The sequence below is a fragment of the Eurytemora carolleeae genome, unplaced genomic scaffold, assembly GCF_000591075.1.
Source record: "Eurytemora carolleeae unplaced genomic scaffold, Eaff_2.0 scaffold740, whole genome shotgun sequence".
Lineage (NCBI taxonomy): Eukaryota > Metazoa > Arthropoda > Copepoda > Calanoida > Temoridae > Eurytemora > Eurytemora carolleeae.
The window spans coordinates 58481-82332 of NW_019396631.1; the positions used below are offsets into that span (position 1 = coordinate 58481).

The 23852-nt window shown below is 31.4% G+C and overlaps 1 protein-coding gene and 1 long non-coding RNA gene across 2 annotated transcripts in view; both read left to right on the top strand.

The window, feature by feature from the left end:
* The first annotated feature begins 15903 nt into the window (after positions 1 to 15903).
* Positions 15904 to 20410, top strand: LOC111706601 (uncharacterized). Its single transcript, XR_002766267.1, has 4 exons — positions 15904 to 15990; positions 18745 to 18785; positions 19474 to 19545; positions 20354 to 20410. It is a non-coding gene; the product is annotated as an uncharacterized LOC111706601 (long non-coding RNA).
* A 283-nt stretch (positions 20411 to 20693) lies between these two features.
* Positions 20694 to 23852, top strand: part of LOC111706591 (uncharacterized) — a 5422-nt gene continuing 2263 nt past the window's right edge. Inside the window, exons 1-4 of the mRNA XM_023479503.1 lie at positions 20694 to 20719; positions 20861 to 21168; positions 22382 to 22568; positions 22857 to 23357. Coding sequence (XP_023335271.1) covers positions 20694 to 20719; positions 20861 to 21168; positions 22382 to 22568; positions 22857 to 23357 — 1022 coding nt within the window. The remainder of the gene's footprint in view (positions 20720 to 20860; positions 21169 to 22381; positions 22569 to 22856; positions 23358 to 23852) is intronic.

Consider the following 23852-nt stretch of genomic DNA (forward strand, 5'->3'; position numbering starts at 1 on the left):
GAAACTAAATTTTTACGACATTGCTGCTAAAAATACCTTTAGGATCTAAATATAATTTTTTACTCCGGTTGCATGTGTGCCAAAATATTTCATTCGTTGTTACAAGTTTCGAGGATTACAGAAAACCTGGTGGCCATTTTACTTTCTCTTCGGAAATCTATTCATATTTTGAATTATAATTCGGAATTTAATAAAATTGTTTAGACTTTGTTTAATTTTTATTCAATAGATTTAATTACATTTAATTTATAAAAAGAATCAAAAAAGTTGCAAAAATCTAATTATTTTGGAGAAATCTTCAAGTATAAAATATGATAAAAGTTTAAATATGCTTTAAAATGTTTAACATTTTTAACGATGCAAAACCGAAAAATAGATATATCTTCTGTGCAAAAAAAAAATCGATGCAATTTGTTCTATTCTTTTTCAGTTATGCAAAAAACTATTGCTTTAATGTTAATAACGGGACTTGCTTGAACAAACTGCATTTCAATCTGTTCGTGATAAATGCATTTATGGTAAAAAAAAGAAAATCTATAAATCTATTTCTCATTTAATTATAAATTAAACTAGCTTGAATTTGAAGAAAAAAAATGTTTTAGCCTTTGTTATGGCCAGCTATAGTTAAAATATATACAAATATATGTATGAGCGAAGACCTTTTATTATATAGAGATAGATAACAAATTATTGGGAATCCTTTCATAGGAAAAGCTTAAAAAAATCATAATTATTCTCAAGTTAAAAACAAATATGCCTCCCGCTAACGCATTCAGATTCAGCAAACTGAAAGTTTTGCAGCAGTATTTCTTAATAATTGAATTAAGTTCACTTTTAATGTTTCTTAAGTCTCTATTTTTGATAATTTATTACATGCTAAAAAGTGTAAACATCCAGGAGCTGAATAGAATACGGTATATCTCAACCATTTTTGTCATTTACGCCTTTATGCCTTATATATTATGTAGAGTAATTATGTAGAGTTTATGTTTACTATTCACACTGAAAATGTAAAAGAGTTTCAACCATGGTTGAGAACCGAGAAAAAGGGTCTGTAAGTGTAATTTCAAGTGACCTTCCCCATTTATAAGGTGGCATGTCTGATTTACTACTATACCCTTTAAACCTTTGTTTAATCAAGGATTTCGTAGATATTCTTATTTATATAATGGGAAATTAAGTGCGAAGAAACCACGCGATTGTACACTAGTGTACAGTGTACACTGTAACCTCAAGTCTACCGTCACTTAATCTTCAGCTTTACAATTGAGGGTATCTTCTACCTCATTGTTGTCCAGACAAAGGTTTAAAGGGTATCGTTGTCAATCTGACATACCTATCTACAAATAGAAGGTCACTTGAAATTACGCTAACAGTCCCTTTAAGTGTTTGTCTTTTTTACCTCAAAAACCTTAATCGAAACCTGGATTCCGAAACCTGGTTTATCAAGGCTTATTAATTAAAGTTTCCATCTCTGGGTGACCAAGTCTATATTATACTTTGATAAGTTGATCAAACAAAAGTAAGAGCTGTGGGTTGGGATCNGCTTATCACAATTATTTTTATAATAGATTTGTTGAGGAAAAAATAAAAATCCCTGATCAATAATCAATGAATTAAAAATAGAATAGTTTTTATTGCGAACATTATCAGAAAAAAAAATGTCTTATAAAAATATAATCCACTGACGAAAAATATAACATATAAAATATAACAATTTTTCGGATAAACATCTTAAAATTTTTTTTTCATATATTAAATTTTAACTTATATTATAGTTCATTAAGCTTGCATGAAAGTATTTTAAAATCACAATTTATATTTCATGATGAAAACAATAAAGATATTTTAATCGTTAAGTAAAGATATTTTAATTGTTAATTAAAGGATATTTAAATCGTTAATTAAAAGATTTTTAAACGTGTTTTATTTTTGGATCATCCTGATTGTCCAAATACTAATTATATAAACGTCGAGTATAGTTGCATTTTCATCCGGATTGATTTCAACAAAAATACAAAATCGTGATTAATAAACTTAATCTTCTGAAGGAATTGGGTTTTGGCCACAACTTTGTAATTTCTATATCTTTGCAACCCGATGGTTTAAACTTTTAATATTTCAAACTTGGATTATTTTTTCCTAAAATAATTTACAGTTTAAAAATATCTAAGGTCCACGACACTGGGTTGCAAAGATATTGGAATTAGAGAATCATCTTTTGTGGCAAAGACTCAATTCCTTTGGTTCTGCCAACACATGTTCATGTATTTGTTAGTTATAATTTGTTGGTTACTCTACACACTTTTCTGTCAAAAGGAATTGAGTTTTTGTCACAAACTCTGATTTTCTTATCCCTGTATCTTTGCTTTTCAATGTCAGAGGCCTTAGATATTTCAAACTAAGAATTATTTTAGATCAAATAATAATAGTTTGAAATATCAAAGGTTAACACCATCAGTTTGCAAAGATATAGCGATTTGAAAATCAGAATTTGTAGCTAAAGATGTGCGTAAATTTTATTATAATTTTCATCATTTTGATCTTTTCGTGACCATCTTTGCTCTTCTAATTAGATTGAGTGGCATTATTGTTTAAGCAATATAAAAGCAAATTTAGAAAGAAAAAAACGGATTGTTTTGTTTGTCCAGAATAATAGATGTTTAAAAAAGGAATGAAATTAGTTAAGAATGGTGTAAATTGAGAACTGAGAACTAAATATGCGTCAACAATAATTTAAAATTTTTTTTAAAGAAAGGTCTAACATACATTTTATATTTTGTGGAATGTATACAATTTTACAATAAAATTCGTGTTTTGTTCATAAATCATAATGCTATCATTATTGAAAAATAAAATAAAAATAAAAAAACGAAAGAAAAAAAGAGAAAAATGCAGAGGCCAGAGAAAACCCGAAAAAGCAATTATAAAAGTAATCAAGCATTTAATTAAAAAAATAATTTGGTCTAAAATCGAGAAACTTTCAAAGGATTTAACAGCATACGTTAATAAAAAATAAATATTATTAAAATATTTGATTCGGTGAAATTTGTGAGCCCGGAGCCGGATGTTGGTTGTGTAAAATTCCCCAAGATAAAGATACAACTTTATTTCATGAAGTATCGGACAAATATTGTAGTAAACAGTACAGACCTAAATACCCTTGTATACGTATATAAAATAATCACATAATCTTACCATCACATTGGAGTCTGATTATTCTATATTTATGTTGTGAACGTTTACTAGTTTATCGTATTATGTATCAATGTGCACTAACCCACTCTAAACCAACCTCTGAGAGTGTATTATAAGTTATAACACCTTCTCCTTTATGTTTTTCTTTTAATAGATATTTGCACAGCTGTTCTTTAAAACCCCAGTATAAGCTGTCAATTCTACATATTTGCAATCACAGATATATTGCCCATTGTAAAAGCAACAGCTGTCAATTCTACAAAATTGCAAACGCAGATATATTTCCTATTATAGAAGCAACAGCTGTCAACTTTTACATATTTGCAAACACAGAAATATTGCCCATTGAAGTGGCAACAGCTGCCAATTTTTACATGTTTGCAAACGCTGATATGTTGCACATTGTAGTGGGAACAGCTGTCAACTTTTACATATTTGCAAACACAGATATATTGCCCATTGAAGTGGCAACAGTTGCCAATTTTTACATATTTGCAAACGCTGATATGTTGCACATTGTAGTGGGAACAGCTGTCAATTCTACATATTTGGAAACGTAGGTATATTGGCTATTGTAGTGGCAACAGCTGTCAATTCTACATATTTGCAAACATAGATATATTACCTATTTAAGTGGCAACAGCTGTCAAGTCTAAATATTTGCAAACGCAGATATATTGCCTATTGTAGTGGCAACAACTGTCAATTCTACATATTTGCAAACATAGAATTATTGCCTATTTAAGTGGCAACAGCTGTCAAGTCGACATATTTGCAAACGCAGATATATTGCCCATTGTAGTGGCAACATCTGTCAATTTGACATATTTGAAAACACATGTATGTTGCCTAACCTAGTGCCAATAGGGGTCCATGAGACATATTTGCAAACACAGATATATTGCCGATTTTATTTCAATGACTGGTCATTAAAATTTTTTGTAAAAGTGTGAAATTAGCCAATAATTTTATATGGCAACAACTGACTATTTAAAATTTGGGCAAGTATGTAAGATTGCCCTTTGGCAACAGCTGTCATATCTATATATTTTCAAACGCGGATATATTTCCCATAGTTTTGGCAATAGCTGTCAATTCTACATATTTGCAAACGCAGATATATTTCTCATTGTAGTGGAAACAGCTGCCAATTCTACTCATTTGCCAACATGCACAGATAAATTGCTCATTGTAATGGCAACAGCTGTCACGTCGACATATTTGCAAACACAGATATATTGCCCATTTTATTGGCAAAAGCTGGTCATTAAAATCTTTTGTAAAAGTGTAAAATTAGCCAATAATTTTATATATGGCAACAACTGACAATTTAAAATTTGGGCAAAAATGGAAGATTGCCCCTTTGTTTTGGAAACAGCTAAATGGCTGACCTCTGAAAGTACTTACTTAATCTTTAAAAGAATTTCCACTACAATATATTTTTGAGATCTTTTAATTATAGCGTGCCATCAACAAAAAAGAATGGATCCATAAAAAAATAACACTAATTTGGTGAATAAAATAATAATGAAACTTATTCAGTCTAAATAGTTTCAGGAAGGGTTCCTAAGGCCTTTAAAGATCCAAATTGATTAAGTTTGCTTGTTGGATAAATTTAACCGAATTCTCTTTACATTTATTTTCCTTAGGTCAGAGAAACTCAATAATTGAATAGAGTAGAGTAGAGTAGAGTAGAGTAGAGTAGAGTAGAGTAGAGTAGAGTAGAGTAGAGTAGAGTAGAGCTGAGACTGTAATCAATGTTAATCAAACCTTAATAAATAAGATCAAGATAACTTCTCTCTCTCTGTGTTTTATATTAGTATACACTGTAGAATATAGATTTATGTTTTTGTTATTTTTTTCGTCTGTTTATCGTCCTTTCTATTTTGTTTGTCAGAAACTTTGAAATGGCTGAACCAAATGAATGAAGTGGTTAGAAAAGAAAATGTTATAAAATAGATTTAGCAAAGACACATTTGTTGGTTTTTTCCTTGTTTTTCTCGTTGTATAGTTTTAGTTTGTCGCATGATTTTTTTTAATATTTTGATTTTTGTGAATCTGTTTGCTTTTTCACATTATGGTTTGTTTTTCAATATTTCTCTTTATTTTATATTAGTTTGGTTGTTTTAAAATTGTTGTTTAAAGATTTTTTTTAATGTCTTTTTTTGTTGTATACATTTGTTTGTTGTATATTTGCTTGTTTGATGTATATAATTATTACTTGTTTTTTCTATGTTTGTGTGTTTGTTCATATTCATTGTTTTTCGCATAATTGTTTGTTCGTTTATGTATTATTTGTTGTAAACTCGTTTCTATGTTGTATATTTTTATTGCTGTTGTATATTTATTTCTGTATATTTGTGTGTTTGTTGTAAATATATTTGTTTGTTTGTTGAATATTATTATTTCTTATATTTTATTGTTTGTTGTATATTTGTAGTGTTTGTCCTACATTTGTATTTTTGTTGTATTTTTATTGTTGGTTTCGTATTTATGTTGTTGTATGTCTTTTTGTTCTATATGAGTGATATTTGTTGTATATTTCATGTTTGTTTGTTTGTTTGTTTTGTATCTGTTTGGTTTGGTTTGTTTTGTAGAATTTTTGTTTGTTTGTTTGCTTGTTTGTGTATCTGTTTGGTTAAGTTTGTTTTGTAGAATATTTGTTTGTTTGTTTGTGTATTGTTTCATTTTGTTTGTTTAATTATTGCAAAGAAAGGTCAGGGTCTGTTTTATACATTTGTATAATTCCAAATTCTGCAGTTCAAATCACATATCATGTCACATATTTCAAAATCGGTCGTTTTATACAATTTAGGGAAGTAGGATACAGTCGAGGGGGGGGGTATGTCGCCCGGAGGAAGATATAGAATTGTGAAATTATGGTATCTGCTTGAGAAAAGTTTAGTGATTGTAATCTATACTTGGTTTTAAAAACATTAGTTTTCCTTCTTGTTATTTTTATACTGCTCTTTTTTATCCTTAAATTATTATTTCTTATCCTTCCTCACCTTTTATCTTTCTTTATTTCTTATCCTTCCTCACCTTTTCTCTTTCTTTATTTCTTATCCTTCCTCACCTTTTATCTTTCTTTATTTCTTATCCTTCCTCACCTTTTATCTTTCTTTATTTATTATCCTTCCTCACCTTTTATCTTTCTTTATTTATTATCCTTCCTCACCTTTTCTCTTTCTTTATTTATTATCCTTCCTCACCTTTTCTCTTTCTTTATTTATTATCCTTCCTCACCTTTTCTCTTTCTTTACTTTTTATCTCTCATCTGTTATTCTTCTTTAGTACTTATCCGTCTTCTTTTATTCTTCTTTATTTCTTATCCTTCTTCTTTTATTCTTCTTTATTTCTAATCCTTCATTTTTTATTCTTCATTATTTCTAATCCTTCATCTTTTATTCTTCTTTATTTCGTAGACAATTGATTAAAAGTGCCATAAACGATTACCTACAGTATATATATCGATGGAGTAGATATTGGTAATAGTTGTTTTTTAAAAATCGGAGTCACTGAGCTGGTCGTCAATTTTTAGGTTGAATCGTTTCTCATGGATAGACTGTACAAAAACCGCCACGAAGCGTCGATATTTTGAAATCTACCGAGACAAAGGAAAACAAATAAAGAAGTAAAATAGACTAAATACAATTATGATTAAAACAATGGCTATAATCTGGCAGCTACGGACCCGGAGAACACAAACGACAATTTACTCCGAACCCTCCTCCTATACACACTCTGCACTCTGCGCTAAACCATTAATTTTCATTTTGTAAAAACTCGTAAAACAATGCTCTTTTCAAACTGTTTTTATTTTCTAACAATTAAACACAGTGGATATACAAATCATTCTGTAAACACAAACTGACGGGAACAGGACATGTGTTTGCAGTTCAGAATAGGATACAGGGCTGTTCAGGATAGGATACAGGGCTATTTAGGATAGGATACAGGGTTGTTCAGGATAGGATTCAGGGATGTTCAGGATAGGATACAGGGCTGTTCAGGATAGGATACAGGGCTATTTAGGATAGGATACAGGGCTGTTCAGGATTGGATACAGGGCTATTTAGGATAGGATACAGGGTTGTTTAGGATAGGATAAAGGGCTATTTAGGATAGGATACAGGGCTGTTCAGGATAGGATACAGGGCTGTTCAGGATAGAATACAGGGCTATTTAGGATAGAATACAGGGCTGTTCAGGATAGGATACAGGGCTATTTAGGATAGGATACAGGGTTGTTCAGGATAGAATACAGGGCTGTTCAGGACAGGATACAAGGCTGTTCAGAATCGGATACAGGGCTGTTCAGGGCTATATTCTCTAACTGCCAGATCTGTCTAGCTACTATATTCTCTAACTGCTGGATCTGTCTAGCTACTATATTCTCTAACTGCTAGATCTGTCTAGCTCCTATATTCTCTAACTTCTGGATCTGTCTAGCTTCTATATCTCTATCTGCTAGATCTGTCTAGCTTCTATATTCTCTAACTGCTGGATCTGTCTAGTTCCTATATCTCTATCTGCTAGATCTGTCTAGCTACTATATTCTTTAACTGCTGGATCTGTCTAGGTACTATATTCTCTAACTGCTAGATCTGTCTAGCTACTATATCCTCTAACTGCTCGATCTGTCTGCCTCCTATATTCTCTAACTATATTCTCTATCTGCTAGATCTGTCTAGCTCCCATATCACTATCTGCTAGATCTGTCTAGCTCTTATATTCTCTATCTGCTGGATCTGTCTAGCTCCTATATTCTCTAACCGCTAGATCTGTCTAGCTCCCATATTCTTTAACTGCTAGATCTGTCTAGGTAATATATTCTTTAACTGCTAGAGCTGTCTAGCTCCTATATTCTCTAACTACTAGATCTGTCTAGCTCCTATATCTCTATCTGCTAGATCTGTCTAGGCACTATATTCTCTATCTGCTAGATCTGTCTAGCTTCTATATCCTCTAACTGCTAGATCTGTCTAGCTCCTATATTCTCTAACTGCTAGATCTGTCTAGCTACTATATTCTCTAACTGCTAGATCTGTCTAGCTTCTATATTCTCTAACTACTAGATCTGTCTAGGTACTATATTCTCTAACTGCTAGAGCTGTCTAGCTACTATATTCTCTAACTGCTAGATCTGTCTAGCTACTATATTCTCTAACTACTAGATCTGTCTAGCTCCTATATTCTCTATCTGCTAGATCTGTCTAGCTTCTATATTCTGCTGGATGAAGAAGAGTTTATTACTCCAGGAGAATGCTAAGAACTGAGTGCTGAGTCAGAGAAAAGGTTTTCTTTGGAAAGGTCCTTAGGAAACCAGGAGTACTTATAAATTATAATTAGAATAGGGTGTTTCAAAACATTTAATTTTTCTTACTTTTATTCTACCGAGTGTCTAAAAACATATTGTTCTTATTCTTATTCGAATTTTTACTTTACAGATGCCTCAAAACTTTACAAGGTGTCGCAACTCGCAGAACACAAGAGCACAATGGGTCTATAAATATATATTTCTTATTGTACATACAATGGGTCTATTAATGAATATTTTCAATGTACGCACAATGGGTCTGTATTTTAAAGTTTCAATATATCGAAAACTATCAGCCTTCAACAATACAATCTATTCATATAAGTGAAGAATAGAATATCTATATATATCTATATCTATATATCTATATAGAATATCTGTCATCATTCTAGTTATTTTTAATTACCTTTTAGCCAGTGTTTTCATTTTCAATGATAATTTTGTCAGACTCTTCAATTTTCATCTGATTGTAGTCAATCCTAGTTCTCAATTTCAAGGATGTTTGTAGTTCAATTATATTTGTAATCAGTCATACTTGTCAATTTCTAGGACCATTTTGATTTATTTGAAAATAAACTTTGTAGTTTTTTAAAGAGATTGCAACGTAAATAATGAAAATAATTTTAGAAATTATTATTTGGAAGTTTGGTCTGAAGGTGGAAGGATGGAAGTATGGTCTGAAGGTGGAAGGATGGAAGTATGGTCTGAAGGTGGAAGGATGAAAGTTTGGTCTGAAGGTGGAAGGGTGGAAGTTTTGTCTAAAGGTGGAAGGATGGAAGTTTGGTCTGAAGGTGGAAGGATGGAAGTTTGGTCTAAAGGTGGAAGGATGGAAGTTTGGTCTGAAGGTGGAAGGATGGAAGTATGGTCTGAAGGTGGAAGGATGGAGGGTTGGNTAAACAAAATAGAATAAACCGAAATAGAATATGAAAATTAAAAGATTTAACTATAAAATCTAAAATGCAGAGATTGCTAGAATATGCTGGGGGAAGGGGAGGAATTGTGTGGGAAAATGATATGGACTGGATTATACCTTCTCTATTGTCTTTTATCTAGTAATTCATAATTGCAGGACATGAAACTAATTCTGAAAACAGGAATATCAAATCAAAACTTTGTAGATTTAGACAATTTTAACGTTTGCTAGCTGGAGTACCCGGCGTTGCTTAGGTTTTCTACCATTATTCATAATCAAATAGTTACTCCAGCAGTTTATCAGCTACAGGGTGACCCACGAAATTAGTTTTGAATGTCTTCTTCCATATATTGTATTGGATATTAAAGACTTTTTGCAGTTTATTTCGTTAAAAAAAAACATCTTTTCCTCAAATTTATTTTACTGGAATCAATTTTACTATAATATGTTTGCCATATAATATTTTTATTATTCTCTTTTGTATCAAACAACTTAACTAATTATGAAAGAAGACATTTTAAACTATTCACCAACTGTCATGTTTCATGGGACACCCTGTGTAACACGAACACACTTAGAAGTACATGAGCGAAGAGTTATATTAAATGTAAGAAGAAGAAGAAGATAGATATTCGTAAAACATCATTTTCATCTTTCGTATGTAGATAGAAGTTAAACATTTTTAATCAATTGGAATTTTATTAAGTTGATAACTTTGTGGATAACACTTTACATGGTTTGGAATTGAGCCAAAAAATTGCTTTTTCTGTCAGATACATACATAGTGTCTCTGAAAAAAAGTGCTTTTGAGCTTTTCGCCATCTTAATGTCGTTTATCGCACTAAATATTGTTCTTTGTAGGTACAATACCCCTAAATGGCTGGTCGTCCATCAATTATTTGGGTCTAAAATGCCGTTTTAACCTTTAATAGTAGGCCTAATATTAGAAAATGAGTATTTTCAATGATATAAAATGGCAGATTTTTAAAAAGAAATGTCTTTAAATGTTGTTTGAATTTTTTTTTGAAAATCTTAGAAAAAGGGACCAATTACAATTCGAGTACATTTAAAATGTTAAAACAGCATTTTAAAGCAAAAGTGTTTCATCGACTCCCCCCCCCCCATTAATTGGCATTGTACACACTGGAAACACTTTTTAGTACAAAAAACTACGTTTAGCAGGCACCCTGTATGTAAAAGTGAATCAATTATTACATCAAACAATTTAAGAGTATTTGAAATCCTTCAAAGAATTGGAGAATGGAATTTCCTAGTTTGTATCTGATCATATAAAACCCTACAATTCAACCAATTTAAATTCTGGTTCAACTATTTCGTCATCCATTTAAGATTGTACTCAGAGAGAAGAAAAATTACTTTCAACCAAGGTTATAATGCAAGGAAAGTTAATTGCAGTTGCGTATAGTCTGCGTACATATTGAAACCAGTTCTCTCTGGGCGGAATTTGTAAACGAGAATAGATGCATCCAAGGTTGTAATGCAAGGAAAGTTAATTGCAGTTGCGTATACTCTGTGTACATATTGAAACCAGTTTTCTCTGGGCGGAATTTGTAAACAAGAATAGATGTATCAGTATTCGTTTAGTATCCGAGAAGGTTCAAAGCATTACATTTTGATAATTCACATAATTGTTTCCTATGACCAGAATATTTCATTGATTTTTTGTGTGAAAGTTGGATCCCATGTCAGGCTTCGACATCCTTGATGTCAACACCTTTTTTTTCCTCTAGAGGCAGTACATATGACATTAGTTGTAACATAACATAACTGCCGCATAGTTGTAGTCAAATTCACCAATTTTAAATCTTCTTCGACAGTTCGACTGTGCGATTGCAAAAAATCTTGTCCTGGAATTTAGGAATCAATGCAAAAAATGTGCTGGAAATCTCGCAATCTTTAATTGGATTTTATACATTTTTTTCCAGCTGAACAATTTATTGTTGGGCAGATTCTATTTGATCCACTTTTCAAAGGTTTGTTTAACTTTAAAGCGGATCCACAAATATATTTTGGGAAATTGGTGCTCCCCAATAATTTAATTCTGTAAAAATAGAAAATTTGTTGAGAATACTTTTCGACTTTTATTATTTGTTTATAATTTACGAGCTGGTTAATGTAAAACAGCAAAAGGGTAGATGAAAAAAAGAAATAAAAAGAGCATAAAACTCTGAAGGAAAGGTTGGTTGATGGACGACCGATGGTTAGGAAACGACCAAAGAATAAAAAACAGAAAGCAAGAGCAATGGTAAACAAAATAGAATAAACCGAAATAGAATATGAAAATTAAAAGATTTAACTATAAAATCTAAAATGCAGAGATTGCTAGAATATGCTAGGTTTCCTAGGAGTGAGTACAGATTTAAGTACCACGCCGCGTAGACTCGCGTAACACCGTAAATTTGCGTTCTCCGGCGTCAACTACGCAAATTGCGTCAACTGCGTAAACCCAGCGTGAAATAGTTCTCTAATCAGTTCATACATAACCATCAGATGGTTAGTAGACAGTGAGTCTTGATATTAATGACAATAAGAAACTATGAATTTTCACTATATATTTGCAACTCGATAATAAATACCTTTTTTTCAAACTACTTAAAAAGTTTAAATTATAAATGGGTTTCACAATTGTTTGCAACGATATAAGAATGATAAACTTAGAGTTTTAAGCGAGTAATCTGGTTTCTATATAGACAATTATATGTAGCATCAAATAAAACGACTATTTTGCAACCGTATTAAGAGTTCACCAGAAACAGTTTTTAAGAAATAAAAAATCATCCAACATTTTTGGTAAAATTAGAATATACAATTTTTTCACATTTTTAAGCTCTTGAAGTTTAGGGACTATTTTTAAAAATTCAAATATGTAAATTTTATGATTAGTTTGTGAATCCAAATTGTATAAATATTAACTTTGTCGATCCCGGAATCGTAGTTGGGAGAAATAGCTCAACAAAAAAACTTTAAAAAACGCACACAATATTATAAGATTTTCTGAATTCTAAATATTTTTCTAAAACATCTTCTCAAAAAATATAAATATAAATTAGAAATCTTATCTACGACCTTTCCCTGATGAAAAAATGTAGGTTTCATAGAAGGTATACAAATAATTCCATGTATTAATTACTGAACAATCTCTTAAAATAATTCATGTTTAAATTAACATAATATAAAAACAGAGGAAACTGTTTATTTAACCCATTGTTTCAATGTGATAAAGATATAAAAATATTATGGTCTGCAATTTAATATTTGCACAAAAATAAGTTATTTAGTTATGCTAATTTTATTGCAAAATTATAAAATATTTCAACTTATTTGTAAATTGCAATATTTCTGCAAAAGGACAAAATATTTAAAATATTCAACATTTTTGCTTGAAAAGGTCAAACTTCATACTTCGCTGCTCTCTCCCTAGTCCCTACACATTCACAGCAGTCTAACCAAAGGAATTCAAGTAAAATCTCTTAATTTTTAAAATTCATAATATATATGTTTTCAACCAGAATCTGATATTTAAAGTTAGTTAGGACCAGGGGAATGTGCTTGTCTAAGTTGAGTGGGTTAAATATTTTAGTGAAACTTTAGTTTTCCGGCAAAGCTGAGTTTCCAAGCTTATTTTAAATAAGGATCACTTTAATGAATGTGCAAATATATTGGGATTAGAAAATTTCAAGTTGAGGTAAGCGTTAAGTTCGTTTACTTACAGTTTTTATTCCTTCTTATTTCAGATATTAAAAATACATTTAGGAAAAAACCTGCATTTTTAATCCCGAATTTTATTTGCAAGGGGGGGGTCACATTCTCCCCCCCCATTACACTCCATTATGTGGGGGGACCCTCCCTAAAATTCATATTAACCACATTCATCCCTGTACGAATATGTAAGAATAAGGAAGCATATACTGTCAGGGCTTATGATTACAACTTTATAATGGGACAAAGGGAGTGTAATACAGTGTGTACCATTAAACATGATTATTAGTAAATTTTCTAAAATATGATACTTTAGAAGTATGAAAGGAGAGGAAGTTAAGTAGGTCATTTTTGGTTCCAGGATTCGACACTAATCTTTTGCGGATTAAATAATCCTAGAAATAGAAATAAGGATTTTTTGAAAATTTATTTTTTATGCAAAGGGTAGGGTGCAGGGCGGGGAAAAGTCCAGTATGTGTAAAAAAAAATTTAAAATAGCCCAAAACTTTTATATGACTAAAGCTACAGATGTAATAACTATATTTTTGAAAAGCCCTTCAAAAAATGGATGTAGAAACATGTGTCACACTTTAATATTTGTTATAAACAAAACAAAAACAAAAAATAACATTTTTTGGTAATTTTTTCAACCCTCCCTAGCACCCAAACTACAAAAGTTATCGATCTAATATTTTTCAATGAGCTGGCCTTTAGAAATTGGGCTATGAACATGCATTCAACCTTATTATATAAAGCCTTTTACATAGATTCAGAGCCTGTATAGGGTAAAGTTCTTAAGCCTTCAGTGAGACCAGCTTTTACGTGACCAAAATCGGGAAATCTAATAGAAAATAGTGCAGCTAACATTTGAGAGTTAATTACACGACTAGAACAGACCTTGTTATTAATTCAGATATATTGATTTAAATGTGCCATGTTTACTGGAATACCCTGTATAACTTCGTAAGCTGAATTACTTGTTTATATCGGTTGTAGCTTTGGTTTTATATTATCAAAAGAATGGAAGTAAATAAATTATCTCGAAATTCCGGGAATTCTTTTATCTGTTTGATGAGTAATTTGAAAATATTTAATATTTCGTTGCATAAATAGAGTCAAACTATTCTGAATATTATTTAAAGCTTTTTTCTTCACTTTATCATGTATTCATCCAATCATATATTCATCCTATCATGTATTCATCCAATCATATATTCATCCTATCATGTATTCATCCAATCATATATTCATCCTATTATGTATTCATCCAATCATATATTCATCCAATCATATATTTATCCAATCATATATTCATCCAATCGTGTATTCATCCAATCTTGAATTCATCCAATCATATATTCATCCTATCATGTATTCATCCAATCATATATTCATCCTATCATGTATTCATCCAATCATATATTCATCCTATCATGTATTCATCCAATCATATATTCATCCAATCATATATTTATCCAATCATATATTCATCCAATCGTATCTTCATCCAATCTTGAATTCATCCAATCATATATTCATCCTATCATGTATTCATCCAATCATATATTCATCCTATCATGTATTCATCCAATCATATATTTATCCAATCATGTATTCATCCAATCATGTATACATCCAATCATATATTTATCCAATCATATATTCATCCAATCGTGTATTCATCCAATCTTGAATTCATCCAATCATATATTAATCCAATCATGTATTCATCCAATCATATATTCATCCAATCATATATTTATCCAATCATATATTCATCCAATCGTGTATTCATCCAATCTTGAATTCATCCAATCATATATTAATCCAATCATGTATTCATCCAATCATATATTCATCCAATCATGTACTGATCCTATCATATATTAATCCAACCATACATTCATCCAATCATATATTCAGCCAATCGTGTATTCATCAAATAATGTATTCATCCAATCATATATTAATCCAATCATGTATTCATTCAGATATATATTTATCCTATCATGTATTCATCCAATCATGCATTCATCCAATCAGGTATTCATTCAATCACATATTCATACAATCACTTATTCATCCAATCATATATTCATTCAATCATGTATTCATCCAATTATCTATTCATCCAATCATATATTCATACAGCATGTATTCATCCAATCATATATTCATCCTATCAATTATTCATTTATCAATTTCTTGAAAAATTTGAAAGGAATTGAGTCTTTGCCACAAACTCTGATTTTCTAATCCTTATATTGTCCAAACCAAATGTCGGAGACCTTAGATATTTCAAACTATGAAATATGAAAGGTGTACACCATGAGGTTGCAAAGATATAGAGATTAGAAAATTTGAGGTTGTGGCAAAAACTCAATTCCTTTATGAAATAGCATTTTATTTAATTTTTTAAATACGTAGTCTTTCCCTAACCAACTTTTGTCTATTATTCAAGAATCTGTCCAAATTTCAGAATGTAAATTTACGAATAGAAAAATCTAACTAAAGGAATTGAGTCTTTGCCACATTTTCTTATTTTCTAATCTCTATCTAATATCTTTGGAACCCAATGTCGTAAATCTTTGATATTTCAAACTTATATTATTTGATCTAACAGAATTTATAGTTTGAAATATCTACGACATTGGAATCAAAAGATATAGGATTTAGAAAAGCAGAGTGTGTGGCAAAGACTCAATTCCTTTCAGAATGTGAATTTACGAATAGAAAAATCTAACTAAATTTCAGAATGTGAATTTACGAATAGAAAAATGCCGAGGATTTCACGGATTAATAAACATGAAGAAATCGATCCTAATTCTGAGCGTTCTAGGTGAGTTAAATATTTTTAATGTGTTCGCATTAATGCATTTAATCTTTTAAAAATTAAATTACCCGATTATAATGAAGCAGGGATATTCTGTGAGAAAAACTCAAAAAGAAGTTAAAAAATATAAAAAAGCTTATTTCAAAATCATTATTTATCAAAATAAGGCAGAAACAATCGAGAACTTTGCTTACATCACCTGCCTCAAAAATATCTTAAAGTAATTATAACCTACAAAAACATTATGATCAAAATTTCCCAAAAATAAAATTGCAATAGATTTGATTTAAAAAAATTATTATCAACTTGATTTGGCTCAAATAATTCCGTAAACAATTATTAATTATCTACACATCTAAAATAGTAATCCCTAATTGTTTGTCTGTCTGTCCGATCATAACTTAGGAACCAATCGACCGATTTGTATGAAATTTAGATTTTGGGATGTTCCTTGCGTGATCTAAAATCTTACGGTTGAGTTGATCAATTTAAATTCCAGGCAAAGTTGGGTTCTTTAAAAATTCGATTAACATCTTTATGATTAATAATAAATAATTCTCACATTCTGTTCATCTATATATAAATTTGGCTTGTCTGTTTGTTTGTTTGTTTGTATCCAATAAACGTCAAAACGGCTGCACCGATCGGGCCCAAATTTTTTGTGGCACATCACGTGACCACAGGGAAGGTTTATGAATGATAAAAATTTAGGTTTTTAATTTTAAAAAAAAGTTTTAATTCTTGAAAATCCGCGTTGTTTTTTTTTAAAAATCCGCAAAATTTTTTTCTCCTTTGTTTTAAAATGTAAACAAAAAGAACATGTTCACAATTTAAATAGAAGATGGGCGCGAAGCGCCCTAAAAGCCTAGTAAACTAGATTCCTTTCTAAATGATCAATATTTGAATAATCAAACTAATTAAATCTTGAACATACACTGAATTAACTTCTTAATGATTAATTGATTGAGAAATTATAATGATTCCAGGGAGGTGGTTCATTATCACTTTTTAATCACCGAACCCCATATAATTATACAACCCGTGGGATCTACTTCCTGTCTTTCCAACTATCTATCCCAGTTTTTATTGTTTTATTTCAATGACTCTTAATGCATAATGCGTAGGGTAGTTAATTCAAATTATATATTGTTTGTCTAGACTAAAAATAAAATATTTGAATAGGCTGTACTATTATACATTGGCTGGATTAGCAAAGATGATTTGTTTGTAAACCCTTTCCGAGGAGAGGGGGGGGGNTAGTGATAGAGAACCCCACTTCATAATGGGTTTGTTATTTAATCTTTAACTGTTATTTAAAATTCCTCTTTCTTTTCTTGTTCTTGTTCTTGTTCTTTTTCTTGTTCTTGATGTTGTTCTTGTTCTAATTCTAGTTCTTGTTCTTGTTCTTGTTCTTGTTCTTGTTCTTTTCTTATTCTAGTTCTAATTCTTATTCTTGTTCTTGTTCTTGATCTTGTTGTTGCTCTAGTTCTAGTTCTTGTTTTTGTTCTTAATCTAGTTCTAGTTCTTGTTATTGTTATTGTTCTAGTTCTAGTTCTTGATCTTGTTCTAGTTCTAATTCTTTTCTTGTTCTTGTTCTTGTTCTTGATGTTGTTCTTGTTCTAATTCTAGTTCTTGTTCTTGTTCTTGATCTTATTCTTGTTCTTGTTCTTGTTCTAGTTCTAATTCTTATTCTTATTCTTGTTCTTGTTCTTGATCTTGTTGTTACTCTAGTTCTAGTTCTTGTTTTTGTTCTTGATCTTGTTCTTGTTCTAGTTCTAATTCTTGTTCTTGATCTTGTTTTTGTTCTCGATCTTGTTCTTGCTCTAGTTCTAGCTCTTGTTCTTGTTCTTGTTCTTGTTCTTGATCTTGTTCTTGTTCTTATTCTTGTTCTTGTTCTTGTTCTTGTTCTTTTTCATGTTCTAGTTCTTGTTATTGTTATTGTTCTAGTTCTAGTTCTTGTTTTTGATCTTGTTCTTGTTCTTGTTGTTGTTGTTCTTTTTTTGTCCTTGTTTTTTCTTCCTGTTGTTTATTTTCTTCTTCTTGTTCTCCCTGTTAAACTGGTATTATAAGTTTGGTTCTGGTTAATTGTATCCTGAAGCCGTTAAAAAGACATTATTCAATATTTGCCTGGTAAATGAAGGTAACTGAAGATAAATATGGTTTACAACGCAGGGAACAGTCGTAAACTCAACTTTACTATTTTAGAATATATTATAGATATATTCTAATGTATACCAAATGTACACATTACAAAATTAATGTATTCTCTGTATATTCACATATATTTGTATAAAATGTATTTATATGTATAAAGAATTCAATAACTTATTATGTATGTATTTATTACTTCTTTATAAACAAAGATTAAAGATTTCGAAAACATTAAAACTATTTTTTCAGTTAAAATTTAAGTGAAGTATATGTACAACTTAGATATATTTTTTTTAATATGAAAAGCTTTGGTAGATTAAACTATTTAAAAAATAGTAGTTTTTACTTTACACCCTTCTTCTTATTTTCTTCTACTTTCAATATTCTTCTTTTCTTCTGGATTCATTTTCTAGATCTTCTTCTTCTTCTTCTTCTTGCTTTCTATCCTATCTCTAGGTTTAAATATTTCAGGTTTGTGTGTTAACAGTATTCAGGTTTAAAACTTGAAATATTTCAGGTTTGTGTGTTAACAGTATTCAGGTTTAAAACTTGAAATATTTCAGGTTTGTGTGTTAACAGTATTCAGGTTTAAAACTTGAAATATTTCAGGTTTGTGTGCTAACAGTATTCAGGTTTGCCAGGATACACAGGTAATATATTACACTTTATCACCGGTTCATCAGGTCATCAGCTCATCATCTGCTCATTAGCTCATCAACTCATCTACTCATCAGTTAATCAGCTCATTAGACAACCTTTATATCTCTTAGCTTATTTAATCCTCAAAGTTTTGAATCATTGCATGGCTCAAGATGTTAATCCCTCAGCAGCCATTATCTTGTTAGCTTATGACATAAATAGCTCAGCAGTTCGTTATCTTATTAGCTTATGACATAAAAAGCTCAGCATTTCATCAGCTTCTAAACCCATCTCGTTTTAGAATCAACTAATCTTAACATTGTCTCATCCAATCATCAACTGATAATTTAATTTATTCCCTATTCTAAAAAATCTAAATTTATCTTCATCACTTTTCTACTTGCTATTTAACAAAGGAGCTCAGTTCTTGCCACACACTCAAATTGTCTTATGCATGCATCTTTGAAACCTGCTGATGTAATCTTTGATATTTTAAACTTAGATTATTTGATCTATCTGAATTCATAGTTTTAAAAGATCTACGACATCGGGTTTGGAGGGAGTTTGGGATTCTATCAAGTCCTTTTAAATTTTTACATAATTATATTATTATTATATTTATATCATTTTTTTTTATTATTTATATTATATTATTATTATTATATACTTGTTGTATTGTTATAATATATCTGTGACTAGATGAACCTATGTGAGAATGGAGGAGAATGCTTTATCCAATCCTCTTCATTGAGGAAACCATCTTCAGATCAGGTTCAGTACATAGAGATAATACTTTATACCTTGGAGAACGGAGGGACCCAACCCGAGCAAAACTTAGTAATAGCTAGAGAACTTAAGTTAGAATACGCAGTAAACAAACTCTAGCAATACTTAGTAATACCTTGAGAAGAAAGGTTAGAATTTGGAGTGAACATACCCTATTAGCAACCCTGGCAATACTTAGTAAAACCTTGAGAAGATAGGTTAGAATACGGAGTGAACCAACCCTAGCAATACTTAGTAAACACATTGAAAAGATAGGTTAGAATACGTAGTAAACCAACCCTGGCAATACTTAGTAAAACCTTGAAAAGATAGGTTAGAATATGTAGTAAACCAACCCTGGCAATACTTAGTAAAACCTTGAAAAGATAGGTTAGAATACGGAGTAAACCAATCCTGGCAATATTTAGTAATACCTTGAGAAGATAGGTTAGAATACGGAGTCAACCAACCCTGGCAATATTTAGTTATACCTTGAGAAGAAAGGTTAGAATACAGAGTAAACCAACCCTTGCAATACTTAGTAAAAGCTTGAAAAGATAGGTTAGAATACGTAGTAAACCAACCCTGGCAATACTTAGTAATACCTTGAGAAGTTAGGTTAGAATACGGAGTAAACCAACCCTGGCAATATTTAGTAATACCTTGAGAAGACAGGTTAGAATACGGAGTAAACCAACCCTGGCAATATTTAGTTATACCTTGAGAGAAGATAGGTTGGAGAACGGAGTCAACCAACCCTATCAAGTTTAACCTATGACTGCATAAGGAGAAATATTAAACTCTGAATATTCAGGACGAATATCCGAAGGTTCAAACCTGCTCCTGCCCTGATGGGTTTGGTTTGAATACAATCTAAATATTTTCAAATCAAACGTTATATCCTTGTAGTATAATGCTTTGAAATTATTCAATACAAAACAAAGAATAGTTTAGTAATATCGGAGTAGTTTTATAAAAATATACAATCATTCTGATTAGAAAAATATAACCTTTGAAGTGTTTACTTTTGTATCCACGAACTGATCACCTTACTATAACGAAGGGATTGTAAAACATAAATGGAGTATCAACCATGAATTGACCAAACCCATTTTCCGATATTTACGCCATCCTCCAAAGATTAGAGATTCAAAATGCATGTTATAAATGGAACTTCTTGGTACTAAAAGTATTATCAAATTAAAAGCTAGTTTGTTAACTCCTATGGTAGAAAACTAAGGCCCAATTCATAATTAAATTATGATTAATATTATCTCTTGTTTCCTATTTAGCGACCCATTCATTTAACATTTTAAATCAGGATTGGTTTTGATGAAGATCTTGTTATCAATCCTACTCCTGGATCTGTAGCTATCATAGACTACGTCTCCTCCTCTCCGGATCAGTCCCAACCTGATCTTCTGCCCTATCTTATGTATTGGTGTCAAGGTGGATCAGGGTGCTCTGTTCCTGCAGCAATATGGAGCAAGGTTTGGAGTTCTTCTACCTCCTCCAGCTCTGATGAGGGTGGGAGGGTTCTGGAGCTGAGGTGGCACGAAGAACCAGGATTTCAGAACAGAGAGATTCCTTGTTCTTCCTTCAATACTGGACATAACACTAGAAAATACAGTGAGTTTTTATCTTCAGTATTAAAACCTACAATATCTTACAGGGACTTTCTCCTAAAAAGATGAGTCTCAAATTTTGTTATTCCTATATCTTTGCAACCTAATGGTGTAAACCTTTGTTGTTTCAGACTTAGATTATTTGATGCAACAGAATTCATAGTTTAAAATAGTTCTCTCTGTTTCTATCTACTCCGTTACATTAATAATCCTTTCCATATCCATCTACTCCGTTACATTAATAATCCTTTCCATACCTACTCCGTTACGTAATTATTCATCTCTATGTCTATCTTCATCTAACTCTAACACATGCTATGTTTGCAAAAGAATCGAAGAAAGAAAAGATGACTCTACAAAGAAAAGAATAAAAAGGTTAAAAGAGTAAAAGATATAATCAAACATAAAGGATGTAAAAAATCAGCGCGAATTAAAAAGATGCCTAAAAATGACCGTTTTTCATAGAACCTATATCTCTTTCACACTCCATAAAGTTTTTTTTTACTTTTTTTTAACGTTACAAATAAATCTATAATTTTTATTTCTAAAAGATGTTAGTTCATCATCGAAAAATACTAACAATCCACCACAAAGGAATTGAGTCTTTGCCACAAACTCTGATTTTCTAATCACTATTTTACTTTTGGAACCAAATGTTGCAGACCTTAGATATTTCAAACTATGAATTCTGTTAGATCAAATAATCTGAGTTTGAAATATCAAAGGTTTACAACATCGAGTTCTAAAGATATTGAGATTTAAATATTTGATTTTGTTCCAAAGACTCAATTCCTTTATATTAAATATAGTGTAAACAATAAACTTGTAACTTTCCTTATCCTTACCTTTCCTGTTCCTTTTATTTCTATTTTTAATTTTTTTAGATTTGGGGGGAAATATTCCCACAACCTCTACTTTTAGAGGTTTTTAAATATTTTCTCCTGAAACACTTAATTTTGTATGTTTTTGTTTTAATTCATAGATAAATAATTTTTTACTTTACTTTTTTACTCCATAAAATAAACATTTCTCTCCATATCTATCTACTCCATTACATGAATTCTACTGTCCATGTCTAACTACTCCATTACATAAATTCTCCTCTCCGTGTCTATCTACTCCATTACATGAATTCTCCTCTCCATGTCTATCTACTCCATTAAATAAATTCTCCTCTCCATGTCTATCTACTCCATTACAAAGATATTTGTGTTTAGTTCCTACGGAGAATACTTGTTACCTGAAAACTCTAGTGAACGGCAGCTGGGCTGAGGCGAGGGCGGAGTGTCAGGATTGGGGCGGAGAACTTGCCTTTCCTTTACCCGCCACCAATACCACGCCTCACAGCTGGATGCAGGATAAGGAGGAGGTGTGGCTGGCGGGCTCCACCCATCAAATTGCAAGGTCGGAAACCCGATACAGGCCACTGATGGGGTTCCGGAAAAATATTGCAACGTAAAGGCTTTACGGAACCTTTCCTGAAGTTGCAAAAAACATCGCCCCATTATCTTTAAAAATATCTCTCCATTTCGAAAATTTTGTGGAAAAGACCTTACTATAACTTCTAGCGATTATAAAAAACTAAAACTTTTTTAATATTCTCTTTTGTAATGGGAATTCAACATAATAAACCTGACGTAATTACAGATAATTACTCCTGTGTATGCTTTATAAACCCGGAAAATATTTCAGACCCGTGCTACCGCTCGACAGTTCTCTTTTTGAGAACGGGGTTCACAAAGCATGCTTCTCAGATCTGTGGAGGTGCTTGGACCAGGTTCCGGAGCAGGACGTAGCATGTATCTCCGGAGCTTGCAACAAAAATCTCCGAGGGCTTTGTGCCCTTCCTCCGGCAAGAGACGTGCTTCCAAGTCCTGGATGTGGATCCAGGGTGTACTCTGATATATCCTGGGATAGAACTGAACCTGGACAGGTTTCTAGAAAACCCTGTCCTGGTCTCCAACAAGGAGAAGCGGAGTGGAAATGTACCCGCGTGGGAGTTTGGGATGAGAAAGGTCCAGATCTGAGTCTATGTGGAATACTGGTAGGCGGAGAAGGTCTGCTTGATCAAAACCCGGAGAAAGTTCTTGACAAGGTGCAAGAGAAACGGGAATCCATGAGTTCAGGAGATATTCCAATTCTCCTGGAGTTTCTACATTCTACCTCTGTTAATATAACCAGTAATCCTAACAGGTGGAGTAAAGTTTATTTAGATCTGGAAATGTTGAGCTTGATAACTTTCAATAACATTCTCTTCATAATTTGCTTGTATTGAAAGAAGAAACGAAACTTTCGTCATTTTTAGTCTTTTGCACACAAAGATATATTCTAAGCCCCTGGAATATCTTTAATGATTACGATTTACAAAAAACCTGGATGTATACAACCTAATGGATAATTTGAGCTAAAAAATTTTAAATTGTCTCAAAAAATAATTTAATCTAATTTTTTCGTAATTGAACCATGTCCGAACTTTTGACCACTGAGAGTTTGGTTAATTTCCTCGCAAGTAAAGAATGAGTTAAACTGAATCTCTTCATTTAAAAGTTGACTGCTCATTGCTCTTCAAAACTTTATGGTATTTAATGGTAGAAATAGTTTAGATTCCCTAAATGTGAAGTATCTACTTGACACTTTTATTTAAATTCTAATGGATTTGTAGTGTGAAGGGGGAGGGGGGGTGACCCA